Source organism: Hylobates moloch, unplaced genomic scaffold (genome assembly GCF_009828535.3).
Source record: "Hylobates moloch isolate HMO894 unplaced genomic scaffold, HMol_V3 SCAFFOLD_8, whole genome shotgun sequence".
Classification (NCBI taxonomy): Eukaryota; Metazoa; Chordata; class Mammalia; order Primates; family Hylobatidae; genus Hylobates; species Hylobates moloch.
This window is the reverse complement of record NW_026652283.1, coordinates 35923374-35948573: the sequence shown is the minus strand read 5'-3', so window position 1 is coordinate 35948573 and position 25200 is coordinate 35923374. Positions and strand designations below refer to the sequence as shown.

The window sequence follows — 25200 nt, the reverse complement described above, 5'->3', positions numbered from 1 at the left end:
CCCAGAACCTCCCTCACAGACACACCCATAATAATGTTTAACCAAATATCTGGGCATCCTGTGCCCTGTAAAGTTGGCACCTGATATTAACCATCACAAATCCACCCCTTGTCAACTCTGCACTATGTACATCTTCTTAAAACACACTTAATTGCCAAGTAAAGACAACAACAAACTTACTATTTTGCCTAATATGACATGACTATCCTGCATACTACTGAAAAGGCATTAACCCCTCACCCAGAGGAGGAGACAAAATCTTGGAATGATGTTTACTGTTCTTGATATCCTGCAACTTAAATACTATGGTGTAAAAATAACAATACTTAAATACCATAACATAAAGTTCTTATATCTTAACGTTATATGAAAAAGGAATAAGAAAACAAATACATGTTACTTAATATATATGTATGTGTGTATATTTACATATTTATATTTATGTATATTTATATACACACATGTGAATAGATATATCCTTATATACACATGCAAACACTCATAACAAAATAAAGAGGGATACTCATAACAATGACAGTCTTTATTTCTGTAACTGGCCATGTGGTCACAGCTGGTATTTATAACTAACTCTTTCACTACCCATTCTGTATTCCCTTTGTCTTCAGCAAGCATCACAGCTGATCATGGTTCTTTACCACGTGGGGTGACCTAAACTTAAAGTACCCGAGCCGTTAATAGTCCTGCCTGGATTGAGTTGTTCTGGTTTTCCATTGATCTTAATCATAGGCCATGATAATACTAAGAGATAACCTAAGGGATCTTCTTTATTCCAGACATAATCTTCCTTACCTCCATTGTGCAGTAGCAGTCCCATTTCCATTTGGTAGTGAGAATCAGTCACCCTGGCTAGCACAGTTACTCTTTTCTTTGCCTGTTGAGTCAGAGGTATGGGGAGTACAAAGCGCCCGGGTAGCAGTCTTAACTTTCAGCACAGTAGGATCATTGTTGTGACACCTGGAACTAAGACCTCTGGGCTAGCATAGCATAAGCTAGCATAGCATGTGCTAGCCTCTGGACTAGCATAGCATTAACTTTCAGCTAAGTAGGATCATTGTTGTGACACCTGGTGGGAGCATTCCTCCCTTTGGAACTAAGACCTCTGGGCTAGCATAGCATAAGGTCATAGAACAGGAAGGAAGCATTTTGTTAGTTGGTCACTAGAGTTAATAGTAAGTGGAGCTACTCCTATTTCCATCCCTTGATTTCTAGACTTGTGAATCCTGGCTATGGGAGAAAGAGCACTATATATGGATGCTGATTCAGATATACAGCCTTCTGGAGAACCTTGTCCCAGCCCTGCAAGGTATTGCCACCTAGCTGGCATTGTAATTGAGTCTTTTTTTTTATTTTATTATTATTATACTTTAAGATTTAGGGTACATGTGCACAACGTGCAGGTTTGTTACATATGTATACATGTGCCATGTTGGTGTGCTGCACCCATTAACTCATTATTTAGCATTAAGTATATCTCCTAATGCTATCCCTCCCCCCTCCCCACACCCCACAACAGTCCCCGGTGTGTGATGTTCCCCTTCCTGTGTCCGTGTGTTCTCATTGGCCATTTCATTGTTCTACCAAGCCAGCTGCTTCAGGATGGAGGGTTCACATGGTAGGACCAGTGAATGCCATGAGCATGAGCCCACTGCCACACTTCTTTGGCTGTAAAGTGAGTTTATTGGTCAGAAGCAGCACAATGTGGAATACCATGACAGTGGATTTGACATTATGTAAGTCCAAGGATGGTAGTTTTGGCAGAAGCATTGCATATAGGGAAAGCAAATCCATATCCAAAATAAATATCTGTTTCAGTAAGAACAAAACACTTCCCCTCCTACAATGAAAGCAGTCCAGTGTTATCTAACTGCCACCAGGGTAGTTGGCTTATCACACCAGAGAAGGGTACCATTTTGGGAACCCCACTTCTGGTACCAAAATCTGTTTTGGTCTCTTTGGGCTGCCATCAGAAAATACTCATAGACTGGGTGGCTTAAACAATAGAAATTTATTTTCTAACTGTCCTGAAGGCTAAAATGCAAGATCAGGGTGCCAGAATGGCCTGATTCTGGTGAGAGGTTTCATCCTGGCTTGCAGATGGCTGCATTCTCACTGCATCTTCACATTGCAGAGAGAGTCGGCAAGAGAGGCAGAGAAAGGGGTCTCTTATAAGGGCACTAATCTCATGATGGAAGTCCCATCCTTATGACCTCATCTAATCCTAATTACCTCCCAAAGATCCCACCTCCAAATACCAATACATTGAGGTTCAGGGCTTCAACATATAAACTTTGGGAGGACACAAACACTCAGTCCATGACCTAAGACATCCAGGTAGTGGTAATTGTTATGAGAAAAATAAAGCAGAGCACTGGCAGAGTATGACAAGGCACAATCAATGGAACCTTTTTGGGAAGTGATACCTCAATTGTTTTCACATGTCAGTCCCTTAAATCTTGCCACTGTTTTCAGGGTTTCATGTCTTCTTTTGTGGCACCTCACTGTATACACTTGGATTGGATCTTAGGGGTGAGCAAGTCCCTGTTTTACAGTGTGTCACTAAAAGTGATTCAAAAGATGGCATCTGGGGTTGGGGCGCAAAACCCAGTTCCGAAGTCCAGCTGACAGTTATCCTAAGGGTCCAGGCAGAAAAGCAGAATTCAGGGATAAGGCAACAGTTCAGAATCCAGGGTCATCTACCGTAATATGAACGGTGCTCCTGAAAGATGTGCAACATAGTGGCCCTGAAACATCCTAGAAGCTGGAGCAGAGTTACAGGTTCACAACAGACACTGGGAAGTAAGGCCTGAGAAAGTCCCTGAACCACCTGCAAAAACTCTCCAGCGACCATACTCTCTTACTGCCCCTGTGGCTCCTCCCTCTCTTGTCTACAGATGAGGCCCACAGGTAAAGCCTCTTTACTATTAACTGCAAATATCGAGGGTTTGGATGTAGTTCAGGTTGACCCTCCCCTGTTCACAACCTGTGAGTCGGGCTTGGGTAATCACGTTTCACACTTCACAGCTGTGGGCTCAGCGTACCCTGCAGCTCCCCGTGGAGCCCCTCTTACTGAGAAGGGCCTCTCCACATTGCCTTCTGGAGACCATGGTTCTGGAAGCTCCTGTTTCTTCTGGTTCCCTGGAGTATGGGGAACAGTGGGCATGGTGTCCTGGTGCCCGACCCTCCCCTCCAAGTGGGCCAACAAGCATTTCTGTCCAGTTCACAAAGACAGGGCCTGATATTCTCCCACTTCATGGCCAACACCTTCTGGTGGTGGCTGTGCAGCAGCTGATAGTAATGATGATGTTTACTATTAACCTATGCACAGGTGCTGCCTGTAGCACACTGTAAAGTGCTGTCTTTAAATGGAGACCTAATCTTTCAAACCAGGCACAGCGCTCAAAACCAGCTCTGGCGGCCAACAGGAAGGGCATTGTGGTACAGAGCAGGTAAGGAGAGGATCCCCATTCTTTCTGTCCATCTTCTCCATCCTCTTGGCAGGCATGCTCAGCATCTTTCGCCTTCTTAGAATTCTCAGAGGCTCCACCTGCTCGCTCCCCAGGTTGGCCTCAGCAGCTGTCCGAGGGGGTAGGTGGGCACAAAGCCCTCGGGATGGAGAGTCTGCTGACCATTCACTGTTTTTTTTTTTTTTTTATTTTTTTTGAGAGATCTCACTCTGTCACCCAGGTTAGTTCATTGGGCAATCTCTCTCACTGCAACTCTGCCTCTGCCTCAGCCTCTCTGAGTAGCTGGGGCTACAGGCGCCTGCCACCACGCCCAGCTAATTTTTTTGGTATTTTTAGTAGAGATGGGGTTTCACTGTGGTCTTGATCTCCTGACCTCATGATCCGCCTGCCTCGGCCTCCCGAAGTGCTGGGATTACAAGCGTGAGCCACCGCGCCCGGCCCATTCACTGATATTTTTATAATTGTTGTTGTTTGTGTCTCTCTGGCACACAAGGAACAAATCCTAGCCTGGCACCATCTGAGGGCCTGGGTAAATCTCAGCTGTTGCATCAAACCTCCTGGGGTGGTCCAAACTTTAAGGGCTGCCTTGACAGAGAGCAGTTTCCATTTCTAAATGGGTGATGTCACTAAGCCTGATTTAGGGGAGGTAGATACGGAAGGCAGCACCTGTGCACGGGTTAATAACAAACATTATTATCAGCTGCTGCACAGCCACCGCCAGAAGGCCTTGGCCATGAAGTGGGAGGCAGGCTTCTGGAACATGACAACCTCTCTTCCTCAAAGCTTCCTTCCCCATTTCCATCCTTGCCAACCTTCTGACACATGGTGCTGGATGCTTCAGTCTCTGTCATGGAAGACCAAGCTGCCTCAGGGGTTTTCAGGCTTCTGTGGAAGTAAATGAAGTCTGCATCTGCTAGAAGGCTGAGCAGCCTCCAGAAAAATCCCCTCTCTTGGGGAGACTGGTAATTAAGCAGTCATGGCAAACAAGTGGAGGAGGAACATCTGGTTGTATCCATTTGTTCTCCTGTCATCAGTTGGGGAACAATTTTATAAATTACACGTAAAGTTGGGTTTTGTCTTTCCTCTGCTTGTGCCATCCTCTTTGAGATGACCTCCGTATCCTACCACAGCCCGCCATGCCCATTGGATGATTGGCTAACAATTTATCTTTTTAGATCAGCTCAGGCTTGTGCATCAAATTCCCTGGATGCAACCTTATCACTGCACTTACTATATTGCATTATAATTGTCTTCGATAATTACCTCCTATGGTGTATCTTGTGCTGTTCTCAATGCTGGGGTTAGATAAGTGAACTAAATGGATAGAAATCCCTGCCCTCGTGGAATTCACACACTGGTGGGAAAAGGTAGACTTAATAAGGAGTGATCAAGTACATAGGAAGTCAGATTATGATAAGTGTTAGGAGAAAATGCAGGACAAGGGGAATCAGGAAATGGGACAGGAGGGGAGGAGGGTTGCAATTTTAAGTAGAGTAGTCATCAAAGCCTTGGTGTAAAGGGTATGTGAACAAAGACCTGCAGAAGATGAAGGAACAAGCCATACACATCTAGGGGAAGAGAGAGGTAGCTGGAGGAAACTGAGAGAACAGGTGCAAAGGCCCGAGGCAGAACTTGCCAGGTGTGTTTTAGGAACGGCAAGCGGCCGTTATGGTTAGAGTGAGCGAGCAGCGGGGAGGTAGTTGGTGATAAGGAGGGTGGTGATGGAGTGGGTAGTGGCAGCAGAGGATTCCCCAGGGCCTTTAGACCACTATGAAGACTTTGGCTTTTTTTTTTTTTTTTTTTGAGACGGAGTCTCGCTGTGTCACCGAGGCTAGAGTGCAGTGACGCGATCTCGGCTCCCTGCAAGCTCCGCCCCCCGGGTTCACGCCATTCTCCTGCCTCAGCCTCTCTGAGTAGCTGGGACTACAGGCGCCCGCCACCACGCCCAGCTAATTTTTTGTATTTTTAGTGGAGACGGGGTTTCCCCGTGGTCTCGATCTCCTGACCTCGTGATCCGCCCGCCTCGGCCTCCCAAAGTGCTGGGATTACAGGTGTGAGCCACTGCGCCCGGCCCGACTTTGGCTTTTATCCCAAATAGAGTGGGATGCCTTTGGAAGGGTTTCAAGCAGAGAAGTGTGATGATCTGACTTCAGATGATCACAGAGGCTGCCATGTTAAGGAGCATCTGTAGGTGGACTAGGGGGAAAGTAGGAAGACTGGTTAGGAGGTTATTGCAGTAATTGAGGCAAGAGATGGAGGTGTCCTGTTCCAGGATGGTAGTAATGAAGGTGATGAGAACTGGCTGGATTTCTAGATAAATTAATGTAAATGCCTCCATTTGAGGGTAAATCCCTCGAGAGTGAGTCCATGTCTTATGAATTTTTATCATGAGAACTAAGCATAATACATAGCGTTTAATAGGGCATACAATTAATATTTGTTGAATGAATGATTGATGAGACAAATTTGTAATTGTTACTGGTGGGAATAAGCCAGCCTTAATCTCTTTTGTGAACCTATCAGATCATAGAGACAAATCATGGGCAGCATCTATTTAGTTTCTCAACTGATGTCATAAATAAAGCTATTCATGCATGTACTGAACCAAGAAGTGTGGGGCCTGCTGGATCCAACTGTCTTTGTCTACTATTCAGGACTTTCCAAAGCTTTTCATACAGTAATGCAAAGGTCCCCAAAGTTTCTTAGGTGCCATTAGTGTCTCAGTAATGTTTCCACGGTGCTCCATGGGTAAAAGAAATACCTATTAGCTCCACTTATTAAGTAGTTAGGTCCAAATAACTGAGTAAGTATTTATACCCCAACAACTCTGTATCTGTTTGAAAAGATAATATAAATTGAAAGAAAAACATTTTTATTTCATCCTTAAATAATTGTTAAATAACAATTGATTGCTAATGGTATGTGTTTCCTTGTTGGTCATTGCAAAGATTCTCAAACCTTGGACTCAGATTGGACACTACCACCTGCATATCCTGTTCCACACTGATTCACACATGGTCCCCAATTCCCATCACACCAACCACCAAAGCTTTGCAAAGATACGATGTCATCTAACGGAAGGTAGCTTTACACTGAAATTTCGAACCATCTTGAGCTAACAGTTTGTGTGTCCAGCAGATATTAAGTGCCACTATTTCCTTTGAAAGTTTAAAATAGTCCTTGGTTACCCTTGTAAACTCGCTGCAATGCCCTGGGGCACCTTGGTGCACCGTTTGGGAACCATGGTGCATTTCCCAAAATTATTTTTTTCAGGCAAACCTACTAACATCACACTGGATAGTATTCTGTGCAACATGATTTGGGAATTGTTTGGGTAGAGCACATCAAGAGGGCTCCCTGCTGCAGAAGGAGAAGCTGCAGTACAGTGGGAAACACCCCTGGGTTTTGACGGAGCTAGTGTGCTTAGAGGATTTGCATTCTGAACATAGTGCTTCTCCCTTATTTTTAGACCTCAGCAGGTGGGTCTGCTGTGACTCCAGATCTTGCTTCTCAAGAGAGTCCACATCCTAGAAAGTGTACTGTAGATGGAGATTCGGAGGTCTAGCTTTGCTCCCATCCAGTCATACTTAAGACAGGTATCCCAGCCTCCAAAAATAAACGCACATATGCAGCTGAAAGCAGAGGTTTGCAGAGCTAGTAGATGTTTTCTGGAGAGGCAGGGACATTCTAGACAAGATCCTTTGGACGTAAGTTGGGTTTTTTCAGCAGATATCTAGCTAATGCAAGATTGCCCTCTTAAATGGGAGTTTATTACAAGGATCTCCAGATCTTGAGACAGCACAAGAATCATCTCTTTAGACTTCCTCTCATTCTGGGTTTCAGGGTGTTGAAGACTGAGAGTGTCGGTGGTCTCATAGCTAATGTAGCTACAGCCTCAGCTCCATGATCTACCTACCTTCTCTGGGCATACCCTTTCCCACAGAGAGTTGCACAGAACCCCAGCCCACAAGATGCTTTAAGAATAAAGGGGTCTATGATGTATATATAGAAAGGCACAAAAAGCCTAGATTTTCCACATTTCCCAGTTTTAGAAGCTCTTGATGAAATGCAAAGGGGAATTACCAGTGAAAACCTGTGTTTGTAGGGGTGCGTGTGTGTGTGTGTGTGTGTATGGTGTGTGATTATGACTAATGTCCATCAATTACCTGCAAATTACTAGATGATGCCTGTAATGATAGTTCTGTTTTTAGCTTAATGGTTTATGTATCTAACTAGTAGCTGCTGTCTGGAGTAGGGCTGCTGGCAAATCAAAACACTATTTGCCAAGCCTGTCAGTGTGACAAATGTTGCTTACATTTACTCTTTTATTCCCAAGGTCAATTGGTATGTCTTTTTTCATATCACTGTTTGACGTGCTAACAGCCTTAAATGAGAACCATTCAATAAAGGCCCAATTTGCTATATTACTATTTATTCCTGGGTAATTCTATATTAGTTGGGCTCTTTAAGATTGCAAAGAAGAGACATGCGTAGATCACCCTCGGAAGTGGAGGCTTATCACATGGTTCTCCAGGTCTTGGGGCAGCACAGAACCACATCTCAGACCTTTGGTCACTCTGGGTTTCGCAATTTTCAAGACAGGGAATGTCAGCAGCCTCATGGCTGACATAGCAACAGCCTCATGATTGTTGTAGCAACAGCCTCAGCTCCATAACCTGCATTCTCTGGGCCTGTTGTTTCCCAGAGAGGGTTCCACAGAACCCCAGCCCACAGGATGCTTTAAGAATAAAAGGGGCTATAATATAATGGGTTTGGGATCTGTTACATAATCTATTCCAGCCTTGAAGGTTTACATTGACTTAGCTTGTTAAAAGTCCTCCTATGCATTTTATTTTTTGTTTTCTGAAAAATCTTTGCTTTGTTTAACCCAGCATTTCCCAATTCTGTTTAACCGGTGAACACTCTAGAAACATGCTTTGAAAAATAACCTAGTTTTGGTACTTTCCAGAAAAATCTGGTTGTATTAATTTGTCAGTCTCTGTGTTGGGGGGTCCATATCACCACCCCCATGATTTATTAGGACTCATAGGATTCAGGATAAATTTGTACCCATGGCTATGATTTATTATAGTGAAAGGATACAGAGCAAAGTCAGCAAGGGGAAAAGGTGCATCCTGGGGTGATGGCTGGGAGAAGCCAGGCACAAGCTTTCAAGAGTTCTCTTCTGGCAAAGTCACATAGATCGTGCTTCAAATCCCTGGCAACTAATTGTGACAACACATATGAAATACTGCCAACCAGGAAAGCTCAGCAGAGACTCATTGCCCAGGGTTTTCCCACAGAGATGATTACCTAGACCCCTCTTCCTGACACATACCAAAATTCTAGGCTCCCAGGCGGAAAGCAGGTGTTCAGCATAAACCATAATGTTTGTACAAATTGTTTAGACCTCTCTTGAAAGTACTGGAAATGGAGGGAACCCTCCTGAAATCCCAGTTCCCAGATGCCAGACAGGGATTATACTTGTAAGCTGGCCTTTCAAAGGATAGCAGTCAGGCCTTGTCTGCTTTCTCATAGTAAAACCTTCATTTGTTCACTCTATATTGCATCTAATATGTGCTGTGCACTAGTGATATAGTGAAAAGGTTACAGATAGTCTTTGCCTCCAAGAGACTTACCATCAAGAAGGAAAGACAGATATATAAAAATTCAGTAAGAAAATCGATTCATGATCATTGGGATGAATGTTACAAAGCAGAAGTACTCTGTTCTCTGAGGACATTTATCAAGGATCCCTAAACTCTTTCCCAGAGGAACTGATGCTGAAAGTGAGCCCTGAAAAGCTAATGCAGGGTTGGGGGGAAGGTAAGGTGGAGGCGGCCTGGGTGGCTAAGGGAGACATCTGGGCACAGAGTCCTAGGGACAGCATCTGCAAAGGCCCTGAGATGGGAAGGGATGTGGCACCTTCAAGGACAGTATAAGAAGCCAGCTCACGCCTGTAATCCCAGCTGTTAGGGAGGCTGGGGCAGGCAGATCACGAGGTCAGGAGATCAAGACCATCCTGGCTAACACCGTGAAACCCCGTCTCTACTAAAAATACAAAGAAAATTAGCTGGGTGTGGTGGCGGGTGCCTGTAATCCCAGCACTTTGGGAGGCCAAGGCGGGTGGATCACGAGGTCAGGAGATCAAGACCATCCTGACTAACACGGTGAAACTCTGTCTCTACTGAAAATACAAAAAATTTAGCCAGGTGTGGTGGCAGGCGCCTGTAATCCCAGCTACTCGGGAGGCTGAGGCAGGAAAATGGTGTCAACCCTGGAGGCAGAGCTTGCAGTGAGCCGAGATCATGCCACTGCACTCCAGCCTGGGCCACAGAGCGAGACTCCTTCTCCAAAAAAAAAAAAAAAAAAGCCAGTGTGGGTGGAGGGGGAAAGACCAAAGGGGAGAGAGCCGTGAGCTGAGGTAGAAAGAAAGGCAGGCCAGGTCTTGCAAGGCAAAGCCTCGAGCCATGTCACCCAGACAGCCATCCATCTCTGTCATTCCTGATCATTATGTCCTTCTAGCTGATCCAGATCTCTTATTTCACTTGAGGCCTGGGGAACCAGTCCCAGCAACACTCACTCAGGGACGACTCAGGGCTCTGCCTCCATCCTCAGAAAGTTATGAAAAGTGGGGATTTATCACGTGGTTCTCCAGATCTTGGGGCAGCACAGAGACAATCTTAAAGAGCCCAACTAATATAGAATTATCCAGGAATAAATGGTAATATAACAAATTGGGCTTTTATTGAATGGTTCTCATTTAAGGCTGTTAGCACATCAAACAGTGATATGAAAAAAGACATGCCAATTTGACCTCAGGAATAAAAGTAAGTGTAAGCAACACTTGTCACACTGACAGGCTTGGCAGATAGTGTTTTGATTTGCCAGCCGCCCTACTCCAGACAGTTCCAGAAAGTTCCATGTGCCTGGAAGACATTTGGAGAAAGCCTAATTCTTCCATCTTTCCCTGTCTCCCATGTTTTTCTATCAAGCAGGAATCAAGACTTACATTTACTCCAGTAATGGGGTCAATCCAGTGTACTAATAGACTCCATAATTCCAGGTTGGAGTTTGTTGAGATCAGAGTTTCATTATGGCCTTTCTCATTGGTTCTCTGACTGGCAAAAGCAAAGCCATGTCTCTGATGAGCTTGGCCCAAGATTCAACCTGGTGTGTTCCTCCTCCTCTCTAAGGATCAGTGTCTGAGACCTGTTGCCACTCAGTAAATATTTGACGGATGAAAATTGGATTGAACTTGAGAGGTGGCACACTCATACCTTTGGCAGATGTGAATGCCAGCATTCTTCTGTGCGTGGAGTCCAAGTGTGTCTCTCTGGAGCCTCTGTCCTGTGGTCCTGCTTCCTTGCCAAGCATTTCATGAGGACATTGGTGTGTGAAGCATGGCCCTAGGGATGTGGAGACAGTTCTTATCCTCCGCCTTGCCCACTCTGTTGGACCCCAGACTATACGTGCCCACTTTCTTCAACTGTTCCTCACCCCACAGGGTGAGGGGTCTCCTTGCTGCAAGTCTGGCATGTCAAAGCCAAGAGACCCCAGCCTGAGGAAGTGAGTAGTTGGTCAACTTGAGAGCCTTGAAGTTCTCAAACATGGGCACAAACTCCTGGAGTAAGAAAATGAGCTTTTATTTCCATGGGTAGGAATTTGCAGACACTTCACTTGGGTGGAAGAAATGTCATATTCCTGCATTAAAAACAATTTGACTTTGAGTCCCATGCATAAAGGGGAAGAATTTCACTTCAGCCACTGTTGGGATTCTCCCAAGCAAGGTCTTACATAGACCTCGCATTTCAGGAAGACCCTCAGGTCTCAGTGCACACTGGGCGTTGTTGATGTGCCCAAGGCCTCAGTGACACCTAAAGGCAGGAAACTCAGTTGTATCGTTAGGGATTCTGGCTTTAATCCTAAGAACAGTGGGAGGCTGTGGATAGATTCTGAGCTGAGAAATGAGGAGTATATGGTGTCCTGGCCATCCCGTTTTCAAGACTCTGGGTTACTTTTGGCAGGAAGGCAAAAACAAAGAAAAGACACTGGAGAAAATGTGAAGACAATAAGGCTGATGTAAAGCAGAAGATGAGTATTGTTTTACATGTTTGGCTGTGCCACCTGTTTGCAAAATGCTGTTCTCTGTGCATTTTAGAGTCTGCAAGGAGGATAACTCATAGCAACAGGGGACTCTCGCTTGCCTTGCCATCATTTTACTGCATTTCTCTACTAAGTCTGGATTTCACTATTGAAGGATACCTCACCTCTTTCAATGTGGTATTTAATCTTGTCAGATAAAAGATGGGAAAGTCTGAAAGTTTTATTTGCTCATTCCGTCATGCAACACCATAGCTCCTCCTAACTGCGGGGTCATCAGCGTGTCTGAAATCGATCTCAAAGATGAGTGGGTGGGGGAGCGATGATTCAGGTATCCAGCTGGGGAGATTCAATTTCCCATCCCCTCCCCCAGCCTTAGCTAGCACCTTTGAGGAATCCTCCCTGTTAGAATTTATCTACCAACCCTGGGAAAGAGCAGAGCAGTGGTAAATATCTGATTAAAGAAAATGCCTAGCAAGCTGCAATTCCATATATTGTAAGTGATAAAACTGTAATTGTTTGTTGACAGTGTACATTAGCTTTTCACAGCTTGCGTCAATATAGTACCGAGAAACTAGGGTCTAGGAATCTTTAATGGCAGTGCAAAAATATCCTGGAACTAAGTTGGGGAATAAAATCAACAATTTCTGCTTAGTGAGAGGAATGCCATTCTGAGAGGACTTCATAGGAGAAGCCCTGGTGAGGCTTGAGCTTCCTCCATGAGGCTCTATGTAGTTGAAGGAAAAGATGATCCCTAGGCTGAGTGTCTAGGAAGGGCACCCAAGGGCATAATTCTGGTAGACATGGGTGAGAGACAAGTTGCAGCTGCTGTGAATTGGGCCCGCCTGGAGATAGAGACAATCAGAGCTTGCTAGGATGGGGCCTGGGGAACCAGATACAGGTCTGGCCTCGCTAGGGACAATTTACTATTTTAATCTATAGGGTTCAATGGGATGATGTCAGTCTGTCACTGAAGATATGAATATTTTGGGGGAGGGAAAGGGCAACTGGTGTATGGGCAAGTCAACAGGAAGCCAAGGAATAGGCTAACGGGCCCTATGGCCTGAGTTCTGGTACTGGTAGTCAGCAAGGCTGCAGTCAATGCTGCTGGTGGGGGCGGGGAGGGTGCAATACAGGCTGGAGTGGATAGGAGGCGGCTGGAGTGAGGGGCCTGGAAAAGACAAAGCTCAAAGCCCAATCCAGGGACACTGAGTGTAAGTCTGATCTAATGGAGGACTGGAGTACTGTCTAATAGCAATATAATATGAGCCATAGATATAATTTTTTAAAACTTATTAAATTTAATTTTTTATTGGTAAAGGGTGTTTTACTGGGGAAATTCACAGACAGAAGCATGGTCTTGGGTAGCCACAAGGCAGGTAGATCTCTGCAATGTTACTCCCCAGACCCAGGGTTTATGTACCATAGGGAAAGGGTGTATGTGTCCAGCAAGACAATGAAAAGCAGCCTCTAGAACAGGCCAAGGGTACTGTAGGTGTCATAGCCTGTAATTTGTATGATAACATCAAGATTGACATGTTCTTGTGCTAGAAACAGTAAATAGGAATCAGGAGGCATTCTCAAGACTGGAGCTAGTCAGAAGTCAATATGGTAGATTTGTATTCATGAAACTTTTTATTTTGAAATAATAATAGATCCACAGGAGGGGTTCCATGTACCCTTCTCCCAGTTTCCTCCAATAGTTACATCTTATGTAACTATAGCACACTCTCAAAACCAGGAAACTGCCATTGGTGCAATGTGTGTGTATAGTTCTATGTCATTTTATCACATGCACATTCCCATAACCATCACTGCAATCAAGACACAGAATGATTCCATCACCCAAAATCTCCTCATACTACCTCTTTATGGTCATATCCATTTCCCTTCCTCTTACGATTCCTTATCTCTAGCAAGCACTAATCTGTTTTCCATCTCTTTAATTTTATCATCTCTAGAATGTTATATAAATTGAATCACATGGCATGTGATCTTTTGAGATTAGCTTTTTTTCCCTACTTGGCTTAATGACCTTGAGGTCCACCCAAGTTGCTACATGTATTCATAGTCCATTCCTGGTTATTGCTGAGTAGTATTCTACGGTATGGATGTACTCCAGTTTGTTGAGTCATTCACCTATTATTGTAGGACATTTTCTTTGTTTCCGGTTTGGGCTATTAGGAATAAAGCTGCTATGAACAATTATGCATAGGTTTTTGGGCATAATGGATATAAATTTCCACTTCTCTGGAGTAAATTGCTGAGTTGTATAGTTATGTGGTTTTTTTTTTTTTTAGAAACTGCCAAACTATTTACCAGAGTGGCTGCATGTTTTTGCATTTCTACCAGCATTGTATGAGGAATCCAGTTTTCCTGTATCGTCACCAGCATTGGGTATTGTGACTACAGTGTTTTATTTTAGCTGTTCCAATGGGTATGTAGTAGTATTTCTTCATGGTCTTAATTTGTATTTCCTTAAAGGCTAGTGATGTTGAACATCTTTTCATGTGCTTATTTGCCATGCATATATCTTATTTGGTGAAATGTCTCTTCCATGTCTTTTGCTGATTTCCTAACTGAGATGTTGAATCCTTGCCTTTTTCTCAATCTTAAGGGAAAAGCATTCAGTCTTTCACCATGAAGTGTGATGTCAGCTACTGTCTTTTTTTTTTTTTTTGTAGATGTTCTTTATCAAGTTCAGAAACTTACGCTGTTTGTAGGTTTCTGAATTTTTTTTCGTTTAATTACAAACAGGTGTTGAAATGTGTCAAATACTTTTTCTGCATCAATTGATGTGGTCATGTGATTTTTCTACCTTTAGCCTGTTAATATGGTAGGTTACACTGACTGATTTTTCAAATGTTGAACCAGCCTTGCATCTTTAGACACAACCCCACTTGGTTATGGTGTATAAATATTTTTATATATTGCTGAATTCTCCTGGCCAATATTTTGTTAAAGTTCTTGTGTTTGTATTCATGTGAAATATTGATCTTCATTTTTCTTTCTTTGTATTGTCTTTGGCTTGGTACCAGGGTAATACTGGCCTCATAATATGAGTTTGGAAATGTTTGTTCTTCTTTTCTGGGAGAGATTAGAGTAGAATTGGTGTTAATTCTTCTTTATATGTTTGGTAGAATTCTCTAGTGAAATCATCTAGGCCTAGGTATTTCTTTTTTGGGAGTTTTAAAATTACTAATTCAATTTCCTTAATAGTTACAGGGCTGTTTAAATGATCTGTTTCATATTGGGAAACTTATGGTAGTTTATGCTTTTCAAGTTTGTGCCCATTTCATTTAATGTGTCAAATACGTGTGTGTAATTTGTACTATTTCCTTATTATCCTGTTAAGTGCAGGATCTGTTTTCCTTAGCCCTTGCCAACTCTAGATAGGTGAGAAATGAGTCTTGGGGTTTCAGTTTTCACATTTTTATATTAATTAGGTGGATCGTTAATTTGTATTGTATCTTTTGCCCTTTTCCTCCTAGCTGTTTACCTTTTTCTTACTGATTTGTAAGTACTTTTTCTAGGTTATAAATACGAATCCTCCTCCTGTCACATATTCGTAACCTTTCAGTTTGCACTTTTCTCATTATCTTTTACAGTTTTTTGTCACACATACATGCTTTTAATTTCCATGTAGTTATTAATCTTTTCCTTTAAGGCCTCTAGGGTTTCATTTTGTATCCATTAGTACTCAATTTCAAGAGATAGAAAACCAAGTCAAGCTAGTTTAAGAAAAAAGGATAGTAAAGAAAGAATGTTGGCTTATGTAACTGGGCATTGAAGGGATAGATCTCGCTGTGTGGATTAAGGATCTGAAAAATACATCATCAGGGTTCTGTTTCTCTTCTCTTGCCACTGCTCAGCTTTTATTTATATCTATCTGGCGATATCATTTTCTCTAAAGCAGATAGTCTCTGTGTGATGATAAAAAGGCTGCTGGGAGTCTTAAGCTTATATTGTAGTAGTTTAAGGTCCAAAAATAAAAGGCTTTCAGAGTCTGTATATTATATCCCTTAGAAGGACTCAGAATGACTCTGCTTGGGTGGTATGGTCTCTTCCTTCTTCCCCATACCCTGAGCCAGTCCATAAAAATGAGGGATAGTATGTTGTGATTGATCATTTACCCAGCTCTGTGGCTAGTGGGCAGGTGGAGTACCTATCAGAACTCCATGCCATGGACAGCTCCCATGGAAGACTGACAGGGCAAGTAGGTGCAAAGAGAGTCCTCTGCATGTCTTGCTTAGAAGGCCCTTCTCCAGCATAAGATGATTAAACAAAGTTTGTTTCCTTATAATATGTAGGATTTCATTATTTTATGTATACATTTTTGATGAGAGAGAGTATATGAATATGGGGTGAGGGTGGGGATCTTTTGCTGGATGTGTTTATATTTGAAGAGAAGATGCCCTTGAAACTTATTTGGTTGCCTGCTGCATAATTTGATCATTTTTTCTTTGCTTTTTCTTGAGTCTATTCTGAGTTAACATGAATCCCACAAGGTTAGGATGGTGGGAAGGGCAGGGGCTTCATCTAGCATAAGGGTTTTCACAGTGTCTGTTAACAAATATCTGATTTAACTCACCTGAGCCCAATACTCATGCCCTTCAGTGGATATCCTGGGCATCAAGATATTGTATAGCAGTGGGAGGTATACAGCGGCATCCAGGAGAACCACAGATATTTCAAATTACCTAAAAATGGGGACAAAGTTAAACCTTGAAATTCCTCCTAGATTCCTACCTGGGTGTGGTAAGGCAGGCTGAGGCTTAGAGGGGGTTAAGGACAAAGGTGTGTAGGAGACTGGCCACCTCACTATGACCCGTGTGCACAATCAGGTCCCTGTGAGGGTCACTATGCATGGACGCCCAGCAGTGGACAAGGTCTTTCCTAAATGTATTCCCAAGTGTTCAGTGGTATCTTTTTCCGTTAGAGGAATCCTTAAAAATGATTATCTTGTGCTAAAAGCATATTATTTCAGGTTCAACAATTCCTTTAGCTTCACACCTGTTTCCTTTTATTCAGTTAAATTCCAGAAAGAAAATTTAAACATTTTAATTTTAATAGCATGCACAGTTTGATCCCATTTGTATGAAATTATTTCATTGAATATGATGCCATCTATTGATCCCACCATCTCTTTGTATGTCAACTGTGAGGAATAATTATTTCTAGATTGTGTTGGTTTTTTATTTTTTGCTTTCTTTAAAAACTAATAGGCACTTATTTCTGTAAAAGCAGTAGACATTCCTTTGAAAGAATAAAGTCTATGATAAGCAGCATCCTCATTCTTCTACTTAGAGTTGGCTCTATTTCCCTTACTATGTGAATAAATATTGTCTACTGGCAATTGTTAGTTGTAAACTCATGGGGAATTTTACCCAGAGCCTCACAGGACCTCAGCCAGAAAGAGGAGACAGAAAAAGAAATCAGAAAAGGAGAAAAGAGGAAACACAAAGGAAGCAGGCAAGCCTCCAGGTTGGGGATTAGACCATGGCTTTGGGGGAGTCACTTCCTCATGTTTCTGGGGCAGAAACCTGCTGGTTTTCATCACCTCTGCTGAGAATCACTTTGTCTTTGAACACCCTCTATGTGCCTAGATCAGCACTGCGTATCCAGCAGGCACTCAATAAATGCTTCATGGATGTGTAGTTTCCCAAGGGGGTCATTCTCCCTAATCCACTGCTTTGTCTTTCAGGCTCACAGGCTTTCAGCTGCCAGCCACCATTGTTAGTGCAGCCGCCACCCTCTCTCTGCACCTCATCAGCGACTATGCAGTCAGTGCCCAAGGCTTCCACGCCACCTATGAAGGTAAGTGCCTCCCTCATCGGCCACAGGAGCCGGAGATGTGATGTCCTAATAGCCACAAGCAGGACTGCATCGCTCACAGATGCAGGGAAGTGTTCTTCAGACCCAGAGCTTGCTCCTGTCCTAACAAGGCTGGTTACTAACCAGTAACTCAGTTACTTAAATTGTCCCTCTTGGTTCCCAGGAAACTGAGAATTGAAATATAAAAGCTTATGTGCAGTAGTTTATCCTGAGGGCCTGGTAACATCTACTTCTCTGTCCCTGTTAACTGGGTTTTTTTTTTTTTCTTTTTCATTTTTTTAATTCTGTTTTCTATTGGGCTTCATTGTATAAGGTACCTCAGGTTGTTTTTGAAAATAAAAGACATATAAACCCTAAGTAAAAGAAATAAAATAAGCAGCTGAAAACACTGTACAGTGACCTCCAAGAGTCAGTTTTATATCATTCAGAGAAGAACAATCGATTTTTCCTTAATAGCATGGATTAGGGGCTTTTAGTTTGTGCTATGCAAATAATTTGTACTTCTCTGTCTGTTTAAATATGGTGTTAGAATTCAAATTAACACTAATATCTTCAGATTATACACTATTATTATTATTATTGACTTTATTATGTTCAGAAGGTGGTGCTTCTAGATCTGTCATTTCCCTGGGAAATTTACATCTCATTAATAGGTAATTATGCCGCTCTTGGCTAAGACCTGCACTGTTATTTTGTGTTAAGATCGTTAATAGGCGTATTTTAAGACTGTTAATGATAATTAATAACAGTAATGACATAATACCCTAGTAAAGCATGCCAGATATCCAAAAGCTTTTTTTTTTTTTTTTTTTGCCTTTGCCTTTGTTTAAGAACTTAAAGAGTAAGCGATGCTTTCTTGAGTGAAGCTATAGCAATACAGAAACACATACTCCCTGTCTTGGCCAGGGGTGTAATGCATAAAGAGGACAAGTTCTGCCTCCTTAGCAAAAAACCACCCCTGGTGGCAGGGGGTATAGGGGAGATGGTTTGATGCTTTAACCTGAGCAACTGGGGCCTCCTGGGAAGGCTTCAATTATTTTTAACTAAAGGTTGCTGAGAAGGTTCCTGAGAAAGTTCTACCTGCTTTTTGCTGAGGGCTTCTGACATAACTTTATTTTACCTTAACCGAGGGCTCCTGACAAAGACTAACCTGTCCTTAAAGTGAGGATTCCTGAAATAGCCTAATTTCTTTTTAAAAAATGATCAGATCTCGGCCAGGTATGGTGGCTAACACTTGTAATCCCAGCACTTCGGGGGTACGAGGCGAGTGAATCACTTGAGGCCAGGAGTTCGAGACCATCCTGGGCAACATGACAAATCCCATCTCTACTGAAAATACAAAAATTAGCCGGGCATGGTGTTACACACCTGTGATCCCAGCTACTTGGGAGGCTGAGGCACGAAAACCGCTTGAACCTGGGAAATGGCACTGCACTCCAGCCTGGGTGACAGAATGAGACTCTGTCACACACACACACAAAAAAAGTTCCTCCTGATATCAAGCCTGTGATTTTTGTCATCCTATTTACACCTTCACCCTGGCCCTGAATCCAAAGTAATTCTCTCCAAGTTTGAGCAACAAGATCCTCACTAAGAGAGGCCTCTTCGGAAGCTTCCTAAAGTCTCTCTGGCCATCAGCTCCTTCCACAATAGGTTGGCCTTGGGGACATTGACTGCACTTGGGACCCGGGGCCAGGGAAAGGGAGGCTGGGTCAGGGACACTAGAGGAGGTGCCAGCAAAGATGCTGGGAGTGACTGACACATGGGGGAACAGGCCAGGCCCCAGCTCTCATGGTGCCCTCATTTCTCAGTCCTGGTCGATCTTTGAGGCGCTGGCTTCCCTGAGGCTTGAGGAAAAGCGTGTCCCTGACCACACTGCCCTGTTAGAGGCGCAAGCACTTCTCATGAAGCAGAGCAGATCTGAGGGCACATTCAGAGTCCCGTGAAAACAGACATTGTCACCTGGAAATCATGAGCAGGGTCTGTAGCTGGGCAACAGGAGGTCTGTAAACTCCATGACATTAGAGACAAACATTCTTTTTCTAGGAGAATATACAGCATGCGTTAGAAAACTCAGATCCCCCTGGCCAAATCTAGCCAGAAGCTTGTTTTTGTAAATAAAGTTTTATTGGAACACAGCCATGCCCATTCGTTGACATGTGTTTGGTGGCTGTTTTCATGCCCTGCAACTGCAGAGTTGAGCTACTGTGACAGAGATCCTATGCAAAGCCAATGAGATACTTACTTTTTGACCCTTTACAGAAAAAATTTACTTACCCCTGGTCTACAGTTGTATTGTCCAATGAAGTAGCCATTAGCCACATATGGCTATTTACATTTAAATTAACTAAAATTGAATAGAATTTAAAATTCAGTTTCTTAGTCGCACTAGCCTTGTGTCAAATGTTCAGCAACCACATGTGGCTTGTCTACCATGTCGAACAGCCCAGATACAGAACATTTCCATCACTGCAGAAAATGCTACTGGACAGAGCTGAGCTGGAGCTTCCATCAGATTTACGAAGAGGCCTGTGATTAAAAGAGATTGCAAAACATTAGGGATAAATTAGAGGCCAGTGGATCCCTCCTCTCACCTGCCTGGCACAGGCGAGGCAGTCCAGGCATGAGAATGCTCAACATTCTACAGCAAGACTCACAGGGCAGAAGGAACAGCCTGTTTCACCTCAGCCACATAATGATGTCAGGTCTCTAAGTCGTTGGCACTAAGGAAGTAAAGCCTTGCGGGCAAGGCCCCTGCAAAGGCTAGACCAATGCTAACAGATTGCTGTAGCCGAGCGAGTCTCTATGCAGCCACCTGTTGCAGGGTTTCCGCAAACTTTGCAGGATGTGTGGCTGGCTGTTTTGTACTGCATGGTAAAGTGGGTCACAGGTGTCCGTGCTAACAAAGGAGTCAGATACCCATAAGCTAAGGCTGTGGCTATCATTGAAGCCCATTAATTTGACTTGGGACTGGGCTATGTGGCAATGCATGCATCTGGACAAATGCGAGTTGCACTGACTTTTGGAACACCCACGGTGGATGGACAAGGATGGAAGGTGGGAGGCATCAGTAGGGGCAGCCACTGCTGTGAGCATACCCGCCTGATATATGTCCTGGGATCTCTTTATCTCTGAGCATATTCAACAGGCAACTGAATCATGTTGAACCCCTGCCTGACTCACTGGGTGACCTTGGGCAGATTTTTAAGCTCTCTGAGCCTCATTGTGTGGTGGAGGAGGGGAGATTCACTAGTTAAAAGGAATTTATGAAGATCTGGCTCTCAGGGAAGAAGCTCAGCCCCCTTCCTCCATTGCAGAGTCCCCTTGGACATTTGTGCTGGCTGGCAAGCAGGGAGAATGACAGGCTTCAAAGGAGAGGCCCCCACTTCCAGCCTAGGCTGCCCCCATTCAGGATGGTTTCCTTATATTCTCTATTCATGATGTTGTTGTGTCCGTTTCAAAATGGCATCAGGGCCCTGCTCTTGGTAGCTCCCCTTGGCTGACATCCCCAAATGTCTGCTATCAAAGCAAGTTTGATTCTCCTCCACCCCCATCCAGAATGTGGAAAGTGTAGATAAGGAACTGAACTGCTGCTAGGGATTTTGGAGAAAGGTGAAGTCAGGTGATGAGTGTCAGCCCACGGCTGCTGCCGCTGCAAGGAAAAGATCAAAAAGGCCGGTAGTCAAACCCTGAGATGACAGAAGGTGCTTGGTTTGTAAACCCCGGGGGCAAGAGCGTGGGCTGTAGCGGCTGGATGGGAGGGAAGGGGATCAACTTGTATTAAGCACTGACTGTATGCCAGGCACTTTACATATATTATCTCATTTAATCCCCCACCACAACCCTGTGGACAGACATTGCTATCCATCTTACAGAAGTACATGCTGGGCCTCAGGGAAGTTTTGTGTGCAGCTTAAGGCTTGATGGCCAGGAATTTTAACGTGGCTTTTCTGTAAAACTCTTTGAGTAAGGCAGAGGCTAGTGACTCCATTTCACAGGCAGGTAAACTGGAGCTAAGCCAGAGGCAGGGGAGGATGTGAGAACTTCCAGGCTGGCGTGGGTCATCCATGGAGACAGGAGATGTGTTCCTGAGCTTCTCAGCTAGGGTCACCAGATAAGATACACGGCACTCAGTTAATTAGAATTTTAAATCATTCAAATTTTTGAAATGGGAATAATGTTTAGTGTAAGTATACCCCAAATATACTTATTTTATTTTTTTGTTTGTTTGTTTTGTTTTTTGAGATAGGGCCTCACTTTGTCCCCCAGGCTTCAGTCCAGTGGCACGATCTCAGCTCACTGCAGCCTTGACCTCCTGGGTTCAGCCTCCTGCTTCAGCCCCTGAAGTAGCTGGGACTGCAGACACGCGCCACCACAGCTGGCTAATTTCTTTGTATTTTTGGTAAAGATAGGGTTTCACCATGTTTCCCAGGCTGGTCTCGAATTCCTGAGCTGGAGCGATCTGCCTGCCTCGACTTCCCAAAGTGCTGGGATTACGAGCATGAGCTACCACACTGGGCCTGAAATTTAAATATAACTGAGCATCCTGCATTTTCAGTTGCTAGATCTGACAATCCCATTTTCAGCACAGAGTCTGAAAATAGGCCCCAGGAGCCCTCGCCCCACTTAGCTCCTCCTCCTCCTCCTGACTCCCACATCTGCCCATGTCCTGCTCCGCCCAGGTAGGGCTGTCTGCCCAGTTCTAGCCTCAGTTCTGCCATTCCAGTGAATATACATATAGACATCTCTCTGCGCACACACATATGCATAAGGGTGTGGATCCATGGGCACTTGGGATTATGTTATCTGTGCAATTCCGTTAATGAGGCCAACGTTTTTCTGTGTTAATAAAAGTAGCCGTGATTTGTCTTTCTAATGCACATCACTGAGGAAGCCATTGTGGTTTGCATATACCATAGTTATCTAACCAGTCATCTTCTGTGGACATTTAGGTGAAGAACATCCTTGTACATACAATTTAAGCCCTCATCTAATTATCTTCTTAGAATAAATTCTTGGAAGTGCAATTGCTGGGTCAAAGAGTATGTAGATTTTCCATTTTATACATCATTCCATCGTGTCTTCAGAAAGGTTATACGAATGCACACTTCTACCAACAGTGCACAAGCAGGCCCGCGCCCATTCCTCCCACCTTGCCAGTGTTACGTGTTGTTGAGTTTTAAGTCAGTTTCATGGATTAAAATGGGTGGAAAATGACATCCCATTTGTTGTGATAATTTGCATCTCTTTGATTATAGGTAAAGTGAAGCACCTGTCATCACTTACTAGCCATGTACTGATAATTGTATAAATCCTCTCTCTTGGTCTCTGCCTACTCTTCCATGGGGGTGTTAGAATTTTTCTCATCTTCTTTGTAAGTGCTTTTTGCATATTAAGGATATTAATGTAATGGGTTTCCTTTAGAGGTACAGCAGTTTTCATTTTTATGCCACTCATTTTACATTTTAATTTTTTAATTTTTCTTTCATGCTGTCTATTTTTGGTGCCATGCTTGGAAAGGCTTTTTCTGTGTGAAGATTAGATAAATGTTCATTTAAAGGCTCACCTTATTATTTTAGTTTTATTTTACTGTTTATTTTTTATTTTATTTATTTTTATTATTATACTTTAAGTTTTAAGGTACATGTGCACAATGTGCAGGTTTGTTACATATGTATCCATGTGCCATGTTGGTGTGCTGCACCCATTAACTCGTCATTTAGCATTAGGTATATCTCCTAATGCTATCCCTCCCCCCTTCCCCCATCCCACAACAGTCCCTGGAGTGTGATGTTCCCCTTCTTGTGTCCATGTGTTCTCATTGTTCAATTCCCACCTATGAGTGAGAACATGTGGTGTTTGGTTTTTTGTCCTTGCAATAGTTTACTGAGAATGATGTTTTCCAGTTTCATCCATGTCCCTACAAAGGACATGAACTCATCATTTTTTATGGCTGCATAGTATTCCATGGTGTATATGTGCCACATTTTCTTAATCCAGTCTATTGTTGGACATTTGGGTTGGTTCCAAGTCTTTGCTATTGTGAATAGTGCCACAATAAACATACGTGTGCGTGTGTCTTTATAGCAGCATGATTTATAGTCCTTTGGGTATATACCCAGTAATGGGATGGCTGGGTCAAATGGTATTTCTAGTTCTAGATCCCTGAGGAATTGCCACACTGACTTCCACAATGGTTGAACTAGTTTACAGTCCCACCAACAGTGTAAAAGTGTTCTTATTTCTCCACATCCTCTCCAGCACCTGTTGTTTCCTGACTTTTTAATGATGGCCATTCTAACTGGTGTGAGATGGTATCTCATTGTGGTTTTGATTTGCATTTCTCTGATGCCCAGTGATGAGCATTTTTTCATGTGTTTTTTGGCTGCATAAATGTCTTCTTTTGAGAAGTGTCTGTTCATGTCCTTTGCCCACTTTTTGATGGGGTTGTTTGTTTTTTTCTTGTAAATTTGTTTGAGTTCATTGTAGATTCTGGATATTAGCCCTTTGTCAGATGAGTAGGTTGCAAAAATTTTCTCCCATTCTGTAGGTTGCCTGTTCACTCTGCTGGTAGTTTCTTTTGCTGTGCAGAAGCTCTTTAGTTTAATGAGATCCCATTTGTCAATTTTGGCTTTTGTTGCCATTGCTTTTGATGTTTTGGACATGAAGCCCTTGCCCATGCCTATGTCCTGAATGGTATTGCCTAGGTTTTCTTCTAGCATTTTTATGGTTTTAGGTCTAACATTTAAGTCTTTAATCCATCTTGAATTAATTTTTGTATAAGGTGTAAGGAAGGGATCCAGTTTCAGCTTTCTACATATGGCTAGCCAGTTTTCCCAGCACCATTTATTAAATAGGGAATCCTTTCCCCATTGCTCGTTTTTGTCAGGTTTGTCAAACATCAGATAGTGGTAGATATGTGGCATTATTTCTGAGGGCTCTGTTCTGTTCCATTGATCTATGTCTCTGTTGTGGTACCAGTACCATGCTGTTTTGGTTACTGTAGCCTTGTAGTATAGTTTGAAGTCAGGTAACGTGATGCCTCCAGCTTTGCTCTTTTGGCTCAGGATTGACTTGGTGATGCGGACTCTTTTGGTTCCATGTGAACTTTAAAGTAGTTTTTTCCACTAAAATACTGGGAAACCGAATCCAGCAACACATCAAAAAGCTTATCCACCATGATCAAGTGGGCTTCATCCCTGGGATGCAAGGCTGGTTCAACATATGCAAATCAATAAATGTAATCCAGCATATAAACAGAACCAAAGACAAAAACCACATGATTATCTCAATAGATGCAGAAAAGGCCTTTGACAAAATTCAACAACACTTCATGCTAAAAACTCTCAATAAATTAGGTATTGATGGGATGTATCTCAAAATAATAGCTATCTATGACAAACGCACAGCCAATATCATACTGAATGGGCAAAAACTGGAAGCATTCCCTTTGAAAACTGGCACAAGACAGGGATGCCCTCTCTCACCACTCCTATTCAACATAGTGTTGGAAGTTCTGGCCAGGGCAATCAGGCAGGAGCAGGAAATAAATGGTATTCAGTTAGGAAAAGAGGAAGTCAAACTGTCCCTGTTTGCAGATGGCATGATTGTATATCTAGAAAACCCCATTGTCTCAGCCCAAACTCTCCTCAAGCTGATAAGCAACTTCAGCAAAGTCTCAGGATACAAAATCAATGTACAAAAATCACAAGCATTCTTGTACACCAATCACAGAGAGCCAAATCATGAGTGAACTCCCATTCACAATTGCTTCAAA

The 25200-nt window shown here is 43.2% G+C and overlaps 1 protein-coding gene across 9 annotated transcripts in view; it reads left to right on the top strand.

Annotated features, from left to right (window-relative positions):
- Positions 1 to 25200, top strand: part of CSMD2 (CUB and Sushi multiple domains 2) — a 701208-nt gene that overhangs the window by 100550 nt on the left and 575458 nt on the right. For all 9 annotated transcript variants that reach the window (XM_032160157.2, XM_032160162.2, XM_032160160.2 and 6 more), the window contains exon 3: positions 17293 to 17405. In XM_032160157.2, coding sequence (XP_032016048.1) covers positions 17293 to 17405 — 113 coding nt within the window. The remainder of the gene's footprint in view (positions 1 to 17292; positions 17406 to 25200) is intronic.